Genomic DNA, 19712 nt, shown 5'->3' with positions numbered 1-19712 from the left:
TAGGCTAACCATCTAGCCCAATAACTACTCTGTCTTTCTCCCACTATCTTGTGATGCCTTTAGCCCCTTCAGCCTCTAAAATGACCATGCATGCTCATTCAATTCAAACCATATTCCAGACAATATTTTTGGTAATAAATCTACGACATTATCCTTATTTTCACAAGTGTAAATATTTTGAGAGAGACTTGAGACAATGCACCACCATAGCCATTTACTTTGATTCCACTTTCAGCAGTCCTTCAATACTGAACAAGTTGGCACAGACATATATGATTCATCTTCCACCAATGCTGTGCTGAAGTATATTTTGAGGATATATATCAGCATAATACCAAGGTGTTTTTTTCTCTGATGATCCCTCCCTTTCTTCCAGAAGGTAGCGGGTGTGAATGGAGCCATTGTGAAGGCATTGTGTGTGAATGACCATCTCATCATTGCCATAAACCACTCATCAGCTTTCTGTTGTCTTGGTGAAAAAAATATAATGTGCAACGAGCATAGGTTTTCCAGCCAGACAATTATGATAAGATAATTATGGCTGCACCTCTCAAAGGTGATTACGTGTTGCACAGATTGGGAGCAGTCCTTTACATATCCTAAGGTGATCATTCAGATCTCTAAGTCTCAATTTTCTTTCGGTTGCTAGATGTACTGCATCAAAGCATGTTTCTTAACATTTCAGTTCTGTCTTATGACACAAAAATCCTGTTTCAACTTGCTTCATAAAAAAAAAACTCACATTATAAAAACAGTTGGAATTAGCAGCAAGCACAAGCTTCCCAAATGATTTTAGATTAATCAATCTAAAGTAAGTTGTTCTGAGTCTATTTTCTTTAAGGACTTTAGTTAATGCATAACAAAACAGCATGTTTGATCCTCCATATATTGTATTTTTCTTTATAAAAGTTCCCTGTGTCAAGATTTTTTTCTTTTTATTGCAACAGAGCACAACAGCATGCATTTTAAGCTGAAACATCGTACTAAATCATGAAAACAAATTGTGTCTGGAGTTTTTTAACTGCAGTGGAGAAAACTGCAATTTCTACTTCTGGAGATCAGATGTCATCAAACTTCACACATTCCCTTCTAGTACATAAGATCAAACAAATTGCTCTCCTTTGACTCAATAAATCAATAAATTACGCAGTGCAAAATCTACCTTACTAAATCGGGGAATTTCCGTTTTGACACATCATCATTTACGTACTCTGCAGACTCTGATTCCACAATTCCAGAGAAAATAATACTTCTGCAGGCATATCTTGGCAGAACTTAATGCTAAAATCTACCAAAGTAAACAGATCAAATTCTGCCTCACCCGAAGTACCAGAAATCCAGTCACTACTGTCCTTCACTGTGATTGGAATACTAAGTTCTAAATCTACTGTTTTACGTTGTTATGAAAGTTATATATATCATATTTGAGAAACAAAATGGAGGGAAAATTGTGTTGAGTTTTTTTAGTTCTGACCTGATTTTTTTTAATAAAACGTCAGAAAGTAATCTTGAACAGTAAGCTCAAAACAGCATTTACAAGCCTTTTCAGCTAAATGAACAACAGACCATCTGGGGACATAATTACTAGGGGTGTTTGTTGATTTGAGTTGTACAACCACTAGGGAGCAGGCAGAAGCAGGTACATGCAAGAGGCCCTCAACAGTAAACAGACTGTTTATTAGGAGTTTCCAAGCAGTCAGTAGGGGAACAAGTCCTGAGATGCCTAGATGTTAGTGAGAAAGTGAAGGCTGTGGTGTGTCAGAGAGAACGGTATCCTACAAGTCTGTGAAAGAGATGAGTCCAGGAATCTATGTTAAATAAATGAGGAGTTGAGTTAGCAGCTTGTTTTATGGGTCTTGGAGATGACCTAAAGAAAATAGTTAATGCACAGAAGCTGACCAAAAGAAAACAGATTACAGCCCAAGTATATGATTTTTTGTAGAACTCAAAGCTTGGAAGTCATATTGGACTCGAAACATTAACTCTCTCCACAGATACTGCTGGACCTGTTGAGTTTATCCATTACTTTCAGCTTTTATTACAGATCGCCAGCATCTGCAGTATTTTGCTTTTCTTTGGATAAAGATGTTTATTTTGATAAAATATTGACAGATAAAAATGGCAAGCAGCACTCTCTATCAAAGACACCAACTGCTTGCATCACATTCTCATCCAGGTATTCAAGGTTTGTTACAAGTTTTTATGAGAACAGTCTGAATCATTTCAAAGCTTGCACATTTCTGTTACCATGAGTGTTTATGTTTTCCTTTTATAGTCAAAGCAACAGCTCAAGGCATTCTTTTTCTCTTTTTGCCACTGCTCATCTCTCCTCCTTAGAGAATTTGTTCAGACACAGCATGATAGAAAACTCCTGGCTCATTGCTGTAATACAGTTGAACAGATGCTCTGATAATACACCAGTAACACTACTACTCTGTATTTTCATTGGTTCATTTTCCCTTTCAAAAGATGTTGTATTACTTTCTAATCATCTGGCACACTTAAGTAAGGTCCTGAGATACAGTTTCTAATGCTTCCAAAATTTGTTCCAGTGGGGTGACACACTAGGGATTTTTCTTTTGTTAGCTGAACAATTTATGTAATATATAACTCATGCTCATCATGCATTCAGCTTACTCAGTCATTTCATATCAATTCAAAATTATTGACAAGTTCTTTGTAAATACCCGAGTCCTATTTCTGAGACACATTCAGACCTCTCAAAGATTCTACCTCACTTCCAACAATTTTCCTCCAATTGACCTACTAATAAAATACTTTACTGTTCCTTTGATATGGAAAAAAAATCCTCATACTCTTTAGCTTTCTCAGCCCTCGTACAATCTCATGTACTCCAAACGTCAAGGGGTCCCAAACATACCTTTGGTCATGATTTGGCTGAATATCTTATTTACAAAGGAGTGAATATTTCACAATCATCACATTTGAGAATCTATAAGGAAATTATGTGGCTTTTGAAGCAAAGTGCCAGAATATTTAGCAGAGAAAGGCTAAGGCTGCAAGGGAGAACAGTGCAGTCAGCTTTGTTGAAACAGATGGCGAATGCCGGAGGAACTCAATTCAACTCTGGCAGCATCTAGCAGACCTGCTGAATTTCTCCAGCGTTCTGAAGTTTGTTTCAGGTTTTCAGCATCCACAGTACTTTGCTTTTATTCAACTTGCAGTAGATACTGATATTACTGCACAGGATTCACTCACTTGACCAGTGTCGGGAAGCTGTGTGTTTTCAGGCAAGGGAGTAAATCAGAAACACATGCAGCAGTGGCAATTCATGTACCTAACGAAAGGTCCCGGAAAACCAAATAATCAGACCAGAGTGAAACTGAAGGAGGTGCAGCGTTTTGCCTCTACCATACAGGAATATAGAGACAGAGAGCTCAAAACTCAGAAAACAGTTTAAACATAGCTCTGTTTCAGATATTGAAACATCTGCCATTCATTTTTATAAAGATCCTCAGGAGGATGAAAATAACAAAAAATAAGTTCACACCACAAGATGAGATCAGATTGGCATATGGGAGAGATGCATGGCCCATCTCCACTTTAGCTCGGTCAATTAATCCCTCAAGGACAGATGGAAATTCACCAGAAGGAGCAGTGCTCAAAGCTTGTGATTTCAAATTGTGTTAGGTTGTAATCTGGTGTTGAGAGACTTCTGACTTTGTCCACCCCAGTCCAACAACTGCACCTCTACCTCAGGGACAGGTGAAAGCAAAGTCTGTAAAATATCTGAGATAACACGGTGTGAAGCTGGGTGAACACAGTGGGCCAAACAGCAGAGGAGCAGGAAAGCTTGATGTTTCAGAAAAAGGGTCCCAACCCAAAACGTCAAGCTTTCCTGCTCCTCTGATGCTACCTGGCCCACTGCGTCATTCCGGCTTCACATCGTGTTATCTCAGATTCTCCAGCATCGGCAGTTCCTGCTATCTCTGTAAAATATCTGCCCTCCATCAATGACCAGAGTTGGTGGTGATGGGGCAAGTCTGCTGTGACAGCACTGAAGCATACTTGTTTGTTTATTGGACCTTTCCTTCACAAAGGTTGCACATGGTGAAAATTATGAATTGTTATCTGCATGACATTTATAACAACCGTATATTACTCACAGGGGTTAATGATTGTCACTGCACAGCCTTAGCAATGTGCAGCAGATGGTAGATGTCTTGGTAGCTTAAGCCTCAAAAGCATCCTTCTAACTAGCAACAGGATTATGCAAAGCAGCACATGGTATATTCCAGTCAGCTGGAGAATACCCACTTTTTGAACCCTAACACCTTAACTTGCTTACTTAGATATTTGACAGGATCGTTATGGATAAAAGATCTGCTGTGGGAGTAGCTAGTGACATGGAAGATTTATAAAGTGATCAGGAGGATTGGTGAGGACATATGAGGAAAATGTTTCTCATGCAGACGGTAGAGGGTGACTGGAATTTGTTGTTTGGGTTCATGGTTGATGCAGAAAGCCTCAACAGCCATAAAAAGGTACCTTGATCTGCAGCTGAAGTGCTATAGCTTTCAAGGATATGGAAAAGGTATCAGTGGTAGGAGTGGAAATGGCAGCAGGATGGCTAGATCATTTTTGTTGTCAGTACATGATGGGCTGAAACGACACTTTGTGTTGTAGAGAGATAACAAGGTGTAGAGCTGGGTGAACACAGCAGGCCAAGCACCTTCAGAGGAGCAGGAAAGCTGATATTTAGGGTCCGGACCCTTCTTCAGAAACCTTTAGCAGTAGTTTATTAATTATCAAAGTACAAGCAAACCTAAGCCACTGAAATTAATTTCTTAACTGAGTTTTGATTCATTTCAGTTTCCTTTACGGAACATTGCCAGTTCAGATTTACTTCAATAAAGTTTGACAGACTATATTTTCCAGTGAGTCGTTAATCAAGTTGCTTTGACATATTCTGACTAGTATTTAGAAAAGTTATTCAAACCTAAACAGCAGTATGTTATAGGCTAGATACAGAATTTATAAGAGCTAAACTGAGCCAGAATTATAAATAATAATTGTTAAAAGAATGCAATTGCTCACCGTTTGAAATTCAGTTTACATGAAGCAGCGCTCTTCTGTGGTGGTCAATGTCAAACAACCAAAGTAAGCAAAATAGTTACAAAAACAAAGCTGCTGGAAAAGCTCAGCATCTGTGAAGAAAAAAATCAGAGTTAACATTTTGGGTCCGGTGGCCCTTCTGAGGAAGGATTTTTTTCTTCACAAATGCTGCCAGACCTGCTGAGCTTTTCTAGCAACTTCAACAGGGTTAAAGGTAAAGGAATGTGAAGTCATCCATTTCAGATACTTATCCATCTTCTCAAAATGATTAACTGACATAGCATTATGCGTTTTTGCTAAATTCCTGTTCCACATATGCATCACTCTACAGATTTTGATCAAGTTTCACTTAACACTGGTTAGTCTTTGCATCAACCTGTTTTGTGATCACAGACCAAGTAATTAGCTTGTTTCTACTGATAATGCCTTTGTATTAATATTTTAAAATTAAATTTGGATTATTTGACTCAATTCAGTAGTTATTTCTTTCTGGCAAAGAGAAATTACATCAGAGATCATTGTCCTTCTCTAAACTTTCTTTGAATCATCAGTGGGAACAATTTTGAACTTTGCAGCCCCAATTACTTGGCAGACCACTTTACCAGCCTTTGAGAGCTTGCCCTTTGTTCTTCCATTGAAGAAGTGGACAGAAATTGGAAGGTTCAACAAATGGTCTTGATAATTTTTCTTTGTACTTATGCCAATAAATTTCCATTCATGATTCTGGCTTCAAAATAAACCCCCATTTATCAATAATGAAATACAACTCCATTCACAAGCCATGTACCATTAACAGTTGTTTGCTTGCTTGAAAGGGGTTGCATGAAAATAAATTGTACTTTCAGCTCACATGATGCTTTTGAAGGGGAAATATATTCTATCAATAACATTGATCCACATACAGTAACTGCGTTAGTACACTAAAACGTTGCTCTGTGAACAAATGAAGGGGAAAGGCAACGATAAATCCCAAATGGGTTTGTAAATCACTTGACAATGAGTAGAACCTGTTAAGATAATCTATTGAAATTAATCTTCATTTAGGGATTTGGGTTTACCAATTAATCATTTTGCAACATGATAGCAGTACAAGGACAGAATTTAAACATCTTTCTGGAATGGTGACAAGCTCTCCATACAGCGCCAATGTTTAAATAATAAAATTGGTAAATCAATGCTCATTGTCATTCTAAAAGCAAAATACCATTCACTTGTTGGTCTTAATTATCCAGATGCAACAGAATACTAATAGTTCCTGAAAATGCTTCAAATAAAATACTGATTGCTATCTATTTATTGTTTTATAATGCCAATACACAGTATTTTTATTTTTAAACCTTCACCTCTTACATTTGTATGGTTGTCAAATATTAAAAATTCCAAATTTCAACTCATCAGGTTCTACAAACAGATGGCATAAGGCACAACACAATAAAGAAATTTTTCATTAAATTTTTCCTGTGTTTTCATTTGCTTATTTAGCACGTAGCTCATAAGTTGACCCAAGATTTCATGACTGAGAATGACATTCTGATAAATGGAATTCAAAATATAGAGAGCTGGTTTGAACAGAAATGTCTGAGGAAGGGTCACTGGACCCGAAACGTTAACTCTGTTTTCTCCTCCACAGATTCTGCCAGATCTGCTGAGCTTTTCCAGCAACTTTATTTTTGCTCCTCATTTACAGCATCCGCAGTTCTTTTCATTTTTATTGAACAGAAATGTGTTTTGCTCCTTATATTCAATATAGGACTACACTTAGTCCTTAAAAGGTCTGCAGATCCTGGAAATCTGAAACAAAATCAGAAATTACTTGAGAGACTCAGCAGATCTGGCAGCATCATGGAGAGAAAAACAAAACTAAAATTTCAAGGCCAGGGAGCCTTAAGTCTTGAAATGTTATCTCTAATTTATCTCCACAGATGTTGCCAGACCTGCTGAGTTTTTTCAACAATTTCTGTTTTTCACATTTAAATCATGCTGTAGTCTCTATTTTGTGCCCGCCCCTCTTCAACAATGTACAATTTTTACACCAACACTCATTAGACAAGGGCACGAAACACAAAAGTCACTAAAAGAATTAAAGCAACAGTAATAAAATCTGTGATAATGGGAACTACAGATGCTGGAGAATCCAAGATAACAAAGTGTGGAGCTGGATGAACACAGCAGACCAAGCAGCATCTCAGGAGCACAAAAGCTGACATTTCGGGCCTAGACCTCTGATAAGGGTCTAGGCCCGAAACGTCAGCTTTTGCGCTCCGGAGATGCTGCTTGGCCTGCTGCGTTCATCCAGCTCCACACTTTGTTATCAGTAATAAAATCTGGTCCACTGACCTTTGATACCCACCACTTCATCAGTGTCTGAATTTTAGTGTTTCACTTCATATGATAGACGTGCAGCAATCTACATGAATTTTACCATAAAAATGCACATTTACAATATACCTTTCGCAATCCGTGCATCCCAAAGCACTTAAACAGCCTATAAAGCATTTTAAAGTCACTGTCGTGACAAAAGTAGATGCAAAAGCTGATTTACACACAGCAGGTTTTCACAAAAAATGAATGACAACAATTAAATAATCTGTGTTTATTGATGCTAGGCGAGGGAATAATTGCCACACAGGGCTGCAGGAGAACCTCTCTGCTGTTCTTTAAGAAATATTAATGGGAGATTTTACATCTGAGGTGGTGAATGGGACATTGGCTTAAAACAGCAACCGAGAGAAGCAACCTCTGATTGGGCAGCACTCCCTCATGAACTTTTAGTCAACATTATGGGTTTCATTTAGAAAACAAAGTCAAATCATAACTGTAATTTGCTTTGTTAAAATTTTAATCAAAAGTAAATAAGAACTTCTTCCTACCTGAGCTGTTGTTTCAGTTCATTGAACCGTGGTCTTCTGCTAGGATCATATGCCCAGCATTTGGTCATGAGGCTGTAGAGTGTTGGAGGGCAATTTGGAGGCATTGGCAACCGCTCACCATTTTCAATTCTACCAATTACATCATTATTTTTTACTCCTTGAAATGGTTTCACTCCATACATTAGAATTTCCCACATACAAACACCTAAATAGAAAGAAACATAGAAAGACATGAATTATTTTAATTAAATACAAAACAACATAAAACTGAACTTTCTTAATAGCAATCTGAATACAGAATTAGACAAACCACATAAGTCATATCTACCTAAAATGGAGAAGACTGAATTGAAGCTAATGATTTAGCCACAGATAACAGTGACCTGAATCTTCTAAAGAAGGCCAATCATAGTCAGATTGTTATTTTGCTCCTTTAACATACTGTGCCATGGAGCTCTTAAGTTTCAGGACCAAATTTCTCATTTGGACCTCTTGACAAATATACAGTATATTAAATGTAAGAGTAGCACAGAGTCAGAATGGATGCTAAGTTGCACCCATTTTTTAAAGCAGTAACTGCTGCACATAAAAGTTTAAAGATTCCAATGCTCTGTGAGAAGCTTCAGGGAGAATCTAAGTGAGCAGGGTGACAGGTGGCTGGTGGATGAAAGGACAGGATAGGTTGGATTTCAGATTGGGTTGAGATGTTGGGTTGACGGGGGACAGTGGGGTAATTAATAGAGTGTTGGGCCGTGGCAGGTACAGTTATGAGGTTTTGTTGGAGTTGGATGGGGGTATGTATTGGATCAGATTAGGGTACTGGGGTCAGGCCGGTGCAGCATCTGGGAGTCTGAAGCTCAATGGGGAACTGGAGCGGGCTCAGTTTTATAGTGACAGCAGTTTTAATTCCTTTAACTATTGCTGGTTAATTATTCAGGAGAGTGAGCTGGAATGCTCTCAAAGTCTGAGTTCTACAGTTCTGCGGAGACCACTGCAAAGACCGGGGCAAATGGAATTCAGCATTCATTGGGTGACAGATGAGCAGCAACTATAACAGTATGACTGTTTTGAATGAACTGATCCTCTACGGGATGGAATCACCTGGCCTGGAGGGAATAATGAAGATTTAAGCAAAGAGTGGAAGGAGAGAAAGAGACACGCAATGTTATGGGGATATAATATAAGAACAGTACATCACAGATCTGTGTTGATGATGCCATTCTAAATTAATCCTATCAGCTTGCGCATTGTTTGTATCCCTCTAACCCCCCACTCGTTCATGTGTCCATCTAAATGCCTCTTAAATACTCAAGTGTTCTTCATTATGAAGCGTCTATCAAGTCAGAATCCCAACTTGGCGTTGAAATGGATGAACTGCCCTAGACAATGGTAGAGAAAGGCAATGCATCTATGGCTACCTGAGTGGAAAGTGGATGGTATGAATCATGGCAAGGCTTCTATCGCCTTTATGTTACCCAAAAGAAATTGTAGCTCAACTAATGCTGAGCAGCTAGCTGCCTACTACGCTGACATTCAAAAAATAGCAAAGAAATTGAGTCAAGAGGTACAACTAAGTGTTATTAATTTTAATGTACAAATGGAAACTAACTCATGTCTCAGGCATGGATTTTCAAAAGCAAAGTTTAAGGAAGGATGTGGTTTGAAACATATCCTAAGGAGTTTCTACAGTTTATGGTGCATGTTAGGAAAGAGGGGCCATGTCTGGAAATGATCCTGAGCAATCAAACTGATGGGAGTGGAAACAAATATGAGTGAGATCCTACCAATGTGAACAAGAGGTGTTAAAAGAAAGTGGCCAGTCATGTCAAAAACTATAAAACAGGTCACAGCCATGGAGCATGGCAGTGATGGAAAACTGATGCAGGAATTCAAACTTTAGATCGCAAGAACAGACAGACATTTGAGACAGGACACAGGTCAGAACCTTCCATAAGTTTGGGAGAGAGTAAAAAGAAAACTTTTTTTTTAAAAAACAGAGGGACTTAGTAGGGTGGGAACAAAATATTTTGTCTGGTGGGGGGGCTCTGCAACATGGGCTTAATGCTAAAATTACGGTTTGGCCATTTAGGGACGAAATCAAAAGGAATTTTTCTGAAACTCACAAGATTGTAAAAATCTGCAACTCTATCAGTAAAAGATGCTGGTCAATTGAAACTCTTAAGCTAATATGGATAGACTTTGAATGTACAAGAGTATTGGGATATATGGACAAAATGGAGCTGAAGTGCTGATCAGCCATAAACTATACAAATGGTTGAACAGCTTCCAGCGTTTGCGATAGAGTAATAGTTTGTGGGGACAGAGGGTTTTCCAGGTGAATCTTAACAGAGGAGAAAGAGATTGATGATGATGATCATTTTGAAAGGGAACGGGTCAGTGCCTGAGAATAAAATTAAATGGGAGCCAGAACGTGTGTTTGGATGGTCAGTAATTTAATGTGGATGCAATCAAGGTGAGTAGGTATTCAATCTAATGGATGATAAGTTCAGAAAGGGATGAACCGTGAAAACAAGTTCAGGGGTACGGCTAGAATGAGGATTCAGGAAGGTTTCGTTTGCAGGGCAAGGAATTAAATTCAGTTTATTATCAAAATGCAAAACCATAGAGGCAGGTGTCTAAATCAACTCAATCTTAACGATAAAAGTAGCCTGCAATTTGCTGGCACTCCATCTTAGAATAGAGGGTGCAAAAGAGTAGAGAGTTTAAAGGAGGCAAATGCATTTCCTTCAACAAGATTTCTGTGAATGGAGTTAAAACAAACTTACCAAACATCCACACATCACTAGCTGAGGTAAACCGGCGGAAGTTGATCGATTCAGGAGCCATCCATTTAATGGGCAGCTTCCCTTTCGAGGCTGTCAAGATAAGGATGAAAGCTCATAAATTGTACCATCTATGCTGTAGTTTCCATACCTAGTCTCGCTCTTTAATTATACAAATTTAGATCTGGCCCTCAGAAAACAAAGTAGTGCAATCCATGAGCAAAAGTAAAAGGAATGAAGTTCTGCTCAGATGGCATTTGTGAAAATGCATTTATAATGAGCTGATCATAACATCAGTTTTGCCAAGGTAAAATTGGCTCCATGTTACTGCTCAAACTCAGTTGCATAATTCAAAACATAAAATCTACACTGAATCAGTGTAATTGAGAAGCACGAATGAGTGTAATTGATAATTGACTGGAATAGATGTACAAGTAACATAATAGTTTGATTAAATGGAATCTGGAAGTCTGGACTAATGATTCAGAGGTATGAATTCAAAATCCACAAAAGCAATTAGGAAATTTAGATTCAATGATATGAATGTAGAATTTTTAAAAAAAATGTTCATGGGTGTGGCTATCATTGGCTAGACCAGCATTTACTAACTGCTTAAGAAATTGGTGATGAACTGGCTTCTTGAATCACTGCAGTCCTCAGGTGTAGAGACACACTCCTTTGAAAAGGACTGCCAGGACTTCGTCACCTGTGACATACAAGGAAAACCCACTGGGTTCCAAGTCATGATGCTTATGTGACTTAGAGGGAAACTTGCAGGTTGTGGCCTTTCTGCTCAGCTGTTGCTCTTGTCATTGTAGGCGGCAGAATCTACAGGTTTGGAATCTGTCTAAGAAGCCTTGACTAGTTATTGCAGTGCGTCTTGTAGGTAGAGCACACAACTGCTGTTGTGTATCAGAGGCGAAGGGAGTGTTTATTCAATGTGGCAGATGGTGTTAGGAGTGAGTTCTCTCTATATTTCCTCTTCGACCAAACGAGACTCAGGTTCGTTACAAACTTATTCATGCATGCATGGGCAAAGTACACAAAAAAAAGGCGCACAACTCTAAGCTTCATTACAAGAACAAAGGTTAAATACAATTCTTAGAGATAAACCATTTCTAATGACTATTTCTATATGTAATACCTATCAATTAAAGCTTTACACACTTTATCTCTGAGCAACCCCGGTTGTCTACCAGACATTTGTGGTAATGCACATGTCTATATTATACAATCGTATTCAACTTCAGTCGATTTTATCCAATCATATTCTAACTATGATATACGCTCATGTCTCATACTTCTAAACACATACTAGTTGTAACAGGAAACCTGCAAGGTTTATTTGCCACCCCCATATCAGTTCCTCCTATTTCTGATACTATGCATGTTCCCTTCAATGGGGTGCCAATCAAGTGGGTTGCTTTGTCATGGATGGTGTCAAGTATTCTTGGGGCTGCACTCATCCGTAAGTAGGGACTATTCCATCACACTCCTGACTTGCTTTGTAGATGGTGCACAGGTATTGGGACGACAGGAACTGAGCTACACGGTACAGAATTCTCACCTCTATTGTAGTTGCACTGGAACAGCTTGGCTAGGGGCGCAGTTAGTTCTGAAGTGTAAGTCTTCAGCACTAGTGCTGGAATCTTGCCAGGGCCTCAATCTTCACGGTATCCAGTATCTCCAGCTGTTCCTTGATATCACATGGATTGAATTAATTGGTCGAAGGCTGGCATCGGTGATAAGGGCGACTGTGGCAGGAGGCTGAGAGGCATTATCCCCTTGGCACTTCTGGGTAAGATGGATGTAAATGCCTCAGCTACTAAAAGTGATGATGATTCTAATGGATTGTTGTGATAGTTTACAGATTTCCTTCCTTAAAGAAGATTAGTCATTCTATTTGATCTAGCATAGCCAAGACTGGAATTCTGACTCTCAGCAGTGCATTTGACTGTTAAACACCCTCTCTTAACAGCCCAACAAGTCACTCAAGAGGACAGCTCACCTTCTGAAGGACAAACAGGAATGTGCAATAACTGTTAGAGTAGCCTTTAATGAAAACATTCCTCAAATGAATTTTATAAATGACCATTTAAAAAAAAACCAAGGATTCAAGACAACTGAAAATGCATTCAAACAATTCAATGGTGCTACAGTTGGAAGAAACAGAATCAAAGATTTTACTTGACTGCCGATCACAAATCTTAAGTACCAAAGACAGACCAATTAACTGAATTTGAACTCACTTAAATACAGGTTGATAAACAGACCTGAATGAGGCTTTAACTGACAGGTCATGGTCATTATGATGAACTAACATGCCCACAGGTTTTTGCACATCTGAAATCCTCATCATAATGTGAAAAACACTCCCAAATAGGTATAGTTGGCATAAACTTACCACACTAACCGGTAGGTGCAGTCAATTACTGACAGTGACTTCTGAACCAATGTATAAGATTGCAGAACATCACAATATTACAAGTACAACTTACTCAAATGTTATGTTGACTTTTGACGTTTCCAGTGGACAATAATTACTCAGTGGGATCACATGCAAAAGCTATGAATTTCTGTAGTGTTAACTATTTACAGGTTGTACTCACTGCAGAGATAGGAAATGTATTCTTTGTAAGATTATTGTTCAAACATTTCAAATAAATGGGAGCAAATTCTGTTTCACCAGCAATAAAATCCAACAGTTTTACAGTTTATTATGTCAAGAATTCAATTGATACCAAACACATCACATATTAATTCCTTGTCAGTGCAGACTATCAAAATATTATTTGCAGAGATTGCCTGTCCAAGTTTTATAGCTTTGTATTAACTCCAATCCTTACCTTTGTAGTAAGTGCTGTCTTCCATGTATCTCGATAAACCAAAGTCTCCTAACTTTACACAGTCTAATGATGATACTAAGACATTTCTGGCAGCAATATCCCTATAAGAATAAAAAGTACAGATTAAAATATTTATACTAATCCTTTGAAGATTAAGTGCTGACTCCGTCACATATATCCTTTTCTATTCTTTCATATTAAAGGGCCATTCACATTGTGATTTTTACTGGATAAAGATATTTTTCGCCCGAATTGTTTTTCGCACACAAGTTTCTTTGCGCAAGTAAATTTGAAAGTGTTTTACGCACATCAAAAAAATCATCCAGAATTTAGTTAATATAATTTGCTGCAATGCCACTAAATTTGACATAAGCCCAAATCTCAGAAACACACTTCTGAATTTTGCTAAGTGCTATCCTTCGGCTCAGAAGCCACTGATCCCACTGTCTGTGGGCAGATTCCACCTTCGACTTTCATGACATCAAGTTTATCTTCTTTCATGCATGACAGCTGTAGGTGTCTATCAGCTCCACTAAATGTCTTGTTGTTACTTATCACTGAATATTACAAAATAATCCATTAATGATTTTAATTTACAATAGGTTATACACCAGAAAAGTAGTGTGATCCATCCAAACAAAGAACTGATTACGATTCATCTTATTCCTATAAGTGTAACAATAAATTCATCGGAGTGGCATACTATCACTATGCAGTCTTTATTAGATATGCCGCAGTGATTTTGATTACTTCAATTTTCATAATCAGGAGAATTCTTAGAAATGTGTTTTTTTAGAAACAGTGGTCTTTAAAACTTTTTGCAAATAACGTTGGAAACAAAACCAGAACAATACTATAGTTTGGTAAACAGTCTCTTTTCTAATCCTTAAAAATAACAAGCTATATTCTGTGCATCAATAATGCAGTTTAAAAATAAATAGCACAGTTAAATCTTATCCGAGCTAATCCTAATCCACAGCAAAAGATCAGAAATGTTGTTCAGATCTTCAAGTCAAGGCAATTGGGATGCCTCAACAGTGAATAAATGACTTTACAGCAAAATTAGAATAAATTGAGATTGAGTGATCTCTGTTTGAAGGGTAGTTTCTTCCAACGGTAATTTCAAGAGTTTAATCACCATTTCCATGGCTAATAAAGGTGCTTCAATGCTTTAACTTCCTGTAAACTTGCTCACAATACGTTTTTATGTTGCAAGCTTATTTGAGGCAGCACGTCACCAAGAAGCAAACATGGATTTTTTTACTGTAATTCATCTCTAATCCAGAAGGTGGCACTTACTTAGCACTGTTTCCAAACGGTAATCTGTTATTCTTTGTATGTAGGAATATACAAGAATAGACTAAATTATGTTTCTTTAAAGCTTCTTTTCGTTTTGATCTTCCCATAGTATTTTTGTTTTATTAAGAAATATATGCTGGCTGCGGCACGAGCTGATAGCTTCACCCAAATCTCCGCTGCTGAGTACTAACTTATGTGTGCAAAGTTTGATAACAACCCAAGGAACTAAGGATGCTGTTAAATCTGGAACAAAAACAGAAGTTGCTGGCAAAGCTGAGGTCTGGAAGCATCTGTGAAGAAAATAAAATCAGAGTTAACATTTTGGATCCGGTGACCATTCCTCAGAACGGTTCTGAGAAAGGGTCACTGGATCCGAAACATTAACTCTGATTTTTTTCTTCCTTGATGCTGTCAGATCTGCTGAGCTTTTCCAGCAACTTCTGTTTTTGTGCAACATTGAATGTTGCTCAACACAGCTCGCAAGGAAGCACTTAACATACGTGTAGCTATGCAACAGAATAGTACTTATCTCGAATGACGTCAGTATCTAATGGTACTTTGTTTCCATTTCAAACACCCTTAACGCCTACTTTCATTAATTAGTAAATGGTTAATAATGCCAGAGATGCCCACATCCAAATCAACATTCCTATAACATCCTTTCCTCCAATCAACTAGACTAAATTGCACATTTACTCACCGATGTACAAATCTCTTACTCTCCAGGTAAGATAATGCTGTGCTGAGCTGGTAAGCATACAGAATTAAGGAGGCCAAATCCAAGTTGTATTTTCTTACTTGTAAAAACGACCGTAACTGAGTGCAAAAACATTCAATTATAATAGTCATTCTTCTATGAAAGCAATTCCAAAAGGTATCATTCTTTTGACATTGACGAAGCAAAATATTGTAAATGTACCACATTGAAAAACGTATGGCAAAACATGTATTGTTTTTTATGAGCTTACATTCAAATTAATCTTAAAAACAAGTAAGAGTCTCTTCTCATCATTGCTTTTGATTTCAGGTGTTTAATTTCCTTTATAACTTGGAAGCAACTGATCAAACTAAATTACTGAACCTATGTCTGATGAAAAGTAATGAATTTTAAATTATACATATCACTGGTTACATTGCAATTAAAACATTGAGCCCAATTCGGAACATCCGAATTCAGGAAACATATGAGGGTGCAGGGAAACATCACAGCCAGGGCTGAGAGACATTATTTAAGAGAGTTGAGAAAAACTATGGTCTTTTCATAGGAACAAAGGAGGTTGAGAGGTACACTAACAGGTGTTCAATTTTCCCCCTCCCAGAATTAATAAAGCAAACGGTGAAAATAATTTCCATTCATTGGTTTACATAAATGTCCCATCTTTCCAATGGTATGCACTTTCCAACCCTGACAGTCATGATCAACTCTGTTAAAGCACCACCTGGTACAGCTCAGGCAGCCAGTTCTGGCGTGGCAGTCTCTGCTGCATTGACTACACAGGAAGTCAATGTGTCGTAAAGGTGCACATTTCACTGGCATCTCTTCCTCAGGGTCCACTTCTCAGTCAGCCAAGCTTTTAGATTCTGCTTGCCACTTTCATTGCCCTTCGAGTCAACCTCCAGCAGTCACTGGTGACAGTGAGATTTTGTTCCAGTTTCAATTCCAATGACTACCATCTTCATGTCTCACTTGCAGATTTTTGTGAATGCAGTGGTCATCCACTTTAGATCCACACAGTGAAGATAAAGACTCAGTAAGCTCATGATGTGGTGTGCTCAGTCAGATCAGTGTAATTCTACACTCTCAAACAGCTTCATCATAACAGCTGCAGCTTATGCCTTGCATATGTCAATTTCAGCATCAAGCAACAGATTGCTAGTAATTGTGGAACTTAGATGGGTGAAGCTATCAACAACCTCCAGAATCACATCATCAATGCGGACAGACGGCAGTATGACCAAGTCCTGTCCTCTAATATTTGCTCTGCAATCTTGATGGTGTTTTATTTGCTGAAGGTCGTTTCTCAGGGGTGCTAGTGGAGGTCCAGCCATGGACAATAACTCTTTTGTGAGGATTTGGCACATCTTTGTCTTGCATCTCTAATGAGCAATGTTGAACAGATTTCTGTTAATTCTGGTATGAAAGTAGATACCCTCCGTAGATAACCTGGAGGTATATGGCAGCAACAGGATTGAATATGGCGAAGAGTGTTAGTGCAAGAACATAAACCTTTTTGACCCTGGTGCAGATCACAAGTTTTGATGTAGTCACGTCATAACTGACCTCACGTGCCATCAAGAGCAGATCACATTAAATTGGTTGCAAACCTGCTCACTCTCAACATCTTCAAGAATTGTGCCTCTGCTCCAATGATCAAAGACTAGGTGAGAATATTGAAGGCAATATATATTGGTATCGTCAGTTCATGGCATTTTTCTTGAAGCTGTCATAATGGGAGGATGTTGTAAGTTGTGGGTTTTCCAATTCTGAAACCATAGTGAAATTCAAGGTAGGTGTGTTCAGCCAGCAGCTGCAATCTGACAAGGGCCAAAAGGGCAAGTACTCTTTCTAATGTCCGACAGGGTGATGTCTCAATTGCAAATTGTTGCAATTGCTCTGATCACCTTCGTTCTTATTACAGGACCAATTAAAATGAGAAGCAAACTAGCTCACAAAAGTAGGCTAACACACTCCACATACACATTTGATATTGAATTGCCAGACACTATTTGCTAAATAATGGGCATAAATTTAAGATTTTTGTACACAGAAGATTTTTAGGACAAGGTTATCCTACAGGATAAGTAAATATTGTAACTCTTTAATACAACTTCTAAAATGTCAAAAACCATCTTTAGAGCAGCTTATTAAATGTTGTTTGATAACAACTATACATCATCCACTGAATATCTCCTATTAATGCTTCAGGAATCTCAATTTTCAGGACTGTTATTATGTATTTTAGACATATCTATTTTGCAAAAATGTGTTGCCAATCCTGAAATATCCCATGTCATTCTAAATTAATATACATGTTAACAAAACACTAGGCAGATTCTTTCATAATATTCACACATCCCTGAACAAATCTGGCAGTGAATACGATCATACCTCTCCAAAGGTACACAGTTCCATAATTATCCAGACCGGATTTTCCGTAATTACGCCAATCAGCTTCACTATATGAGGATGGTCAAACTGTCGCATTGTCACTTTAAGAAAGGAAATAAGGGGTTGTTATTTTTGGCAAAGACATGTTTTATTAACTGAATAAAGGAGGAAGGTCCATACTGCAGAGGAAATATCAGATCAGGAGGAGATCATTCAGCTCTTTGAGCCAGTCAAACAATTAGACTGAGGCTGATCTGCATAACAATACCATTTATCTGCCTTTGCACAGTGTCTTTTGCAATCTTGCTTTAACAAAAAAAACTATCAATTTCCGTCTTATAAGGTTAAAATAAACCAGCATCTGCAGATTCTTCGTAAGAGAACTGTAGCTTTCCGATTTCAATTCAAGAAATAAAACTAAAAATTAACCCATATGAATTGGTCTGAAAATCTCCATCAATTTTGTCTATATCAAATACTATACAATATAATGCCAGAGTATTACTTTGCACTGACACATCTTGTCATCATCAACTCAATGTTCAGCTGGGTCATCATAAAAAGTGTTGCAGGCATTTGACTATTCCTTGATGACAATGCAGGAAGACCACTGTTCAAATCACCCATTATTGTTGTTCTGTGCCTAAATAACAAGTCAAAATTTCACTAAGAACGTTAAGAGGACCCCTGCATGAATGGCATGTTGCATGTCCAAACATGAGCATAATTATTAAATGCATATGCAAAATAGTAATGCAACCCTGAAGCCAGTGAAATTAATTTGAAACATCTGAATGCTGTTTAATTTTTTCAATACGAAACACTGGCCAATTAGGAAGAATTCATTAATAGCCAACAATGTCAGAGTTTCTTTTTGTAAACAATTGTTCGCAGCTGAATTACAAAGTCAAAACAAAATTCCTGTGGAGTGACACTATCTCTGCCATAATATAAATACATCTCGGCAATCTTGAGTTCAGCATGGAAGTGTAAATTCTGATTCAATATTGTGTAGTCATATCTGATAAAGTAACACTGCCTAAAATAGAAGCCAGCAATACTCCAATCGCATGAAGTGGTTAAAAATAGAAGGCACAATATCTCCCAAGGGATACAATAGGTAAAACTGGAGTACCTGGTCACGACATGTCTAGGAACAAGCCAGGTAGTAAAGAACTGTACCGAATTCAATATTTTGCCCAGTCCTTTTTTTTAAACTAGCTAATTTGCTAATCAACCTGTTCAGATTTAATAGAAGCCTCTGGACCAGGTGGGACTTGAACTCAAGATCTCTTGGTCCAGAGGTAGGGACACTACCACTGCACCACAAGAGGACCTTCCCAATCTTATACTTGGTTACAGTAAACATTAAAAGCAAGTACCACCTAATTCAGCTAGTTTTAAGTAGTAACTCTTGTTTTGTGCTCAAGTGAAACCACAAGTAATGTCCTTTACTCGCTGATAATTACATACAATTGAAATATAATTAACAAATGGGCTGGGAAATATATTTCATGGAAGTGAGTGAAGTGTTTGTTCTCTTTAGGAATAAGCAATACTAATTATAGCCTAGATGGAGATGGTATGATAACTTGACACCCGCTCTGCACAGAAAATGAATTGCTATTGTAAAGCATCCTATCGTACCCCAAGGAGATCACCAAGCACTCACTGTAGATCAAAATTTTTGAGATAGAATGTGTTAACACGGATTAATGCAACAACTAAT

General features: G+C 37.9%; 1 protein-coding gene across 18 annotated transcripts in view; it reads right to left on the bottom strand.

Annotated features, from left to right (window-relative positions):
- The window catches only part of LOC125451742 (focal adhesion kinase 1), a 481699-nt gene that overhangs the window by 85474 nt on the left and 376513 nt on the right, over positions 1-19712 (bottom strand). For all 18 annotated transcript variants that reach the window (XM_059646207.1, XM_059646206.1, XM_059646200.1 and 15 more), the window contains 5 exons: positions 17984-18084; positions 15575-15690; positions 13576-13676; positions 10733-10822; positions 7947-8151 (listed from right to left, as the gene is read on the bottom strand). In XM_059646207.1, coding sequence (XP_059502190.1) covers positions 7947-8151; positions 10733-10822; positions 13576-13676; positions 15575-15690; positions 17984-18084 — 613 coding nt within the window. The remainder of the gene's footprint in view (positions 1-7946; positions 8152-10732; positions 10823-13575; positions 13677-15574; positions 15691-17983; positions 18085-19712) is intronic.

Source organism: Stegostoma tigrinum, chromosome 5, assembly GCF_030684315.1.
Source record: "Stegostoma tigrinum isolate sSteTig4 chromosome 5, sSteTig4.hap1, whole genome shotgun sequence".
In the NCBI taxonomy this organism is placed as follows: domain Eukaryota; kingdom Metazoa; phylum Chordata; class Chondrichthyes; order Orectolobiformes; family Stegostomatidae; genus Stegostoma; species Stegostoma tigrinum.
This window is presented reverse-complemented; position numbering and strand designations above follow the sequence as displayed.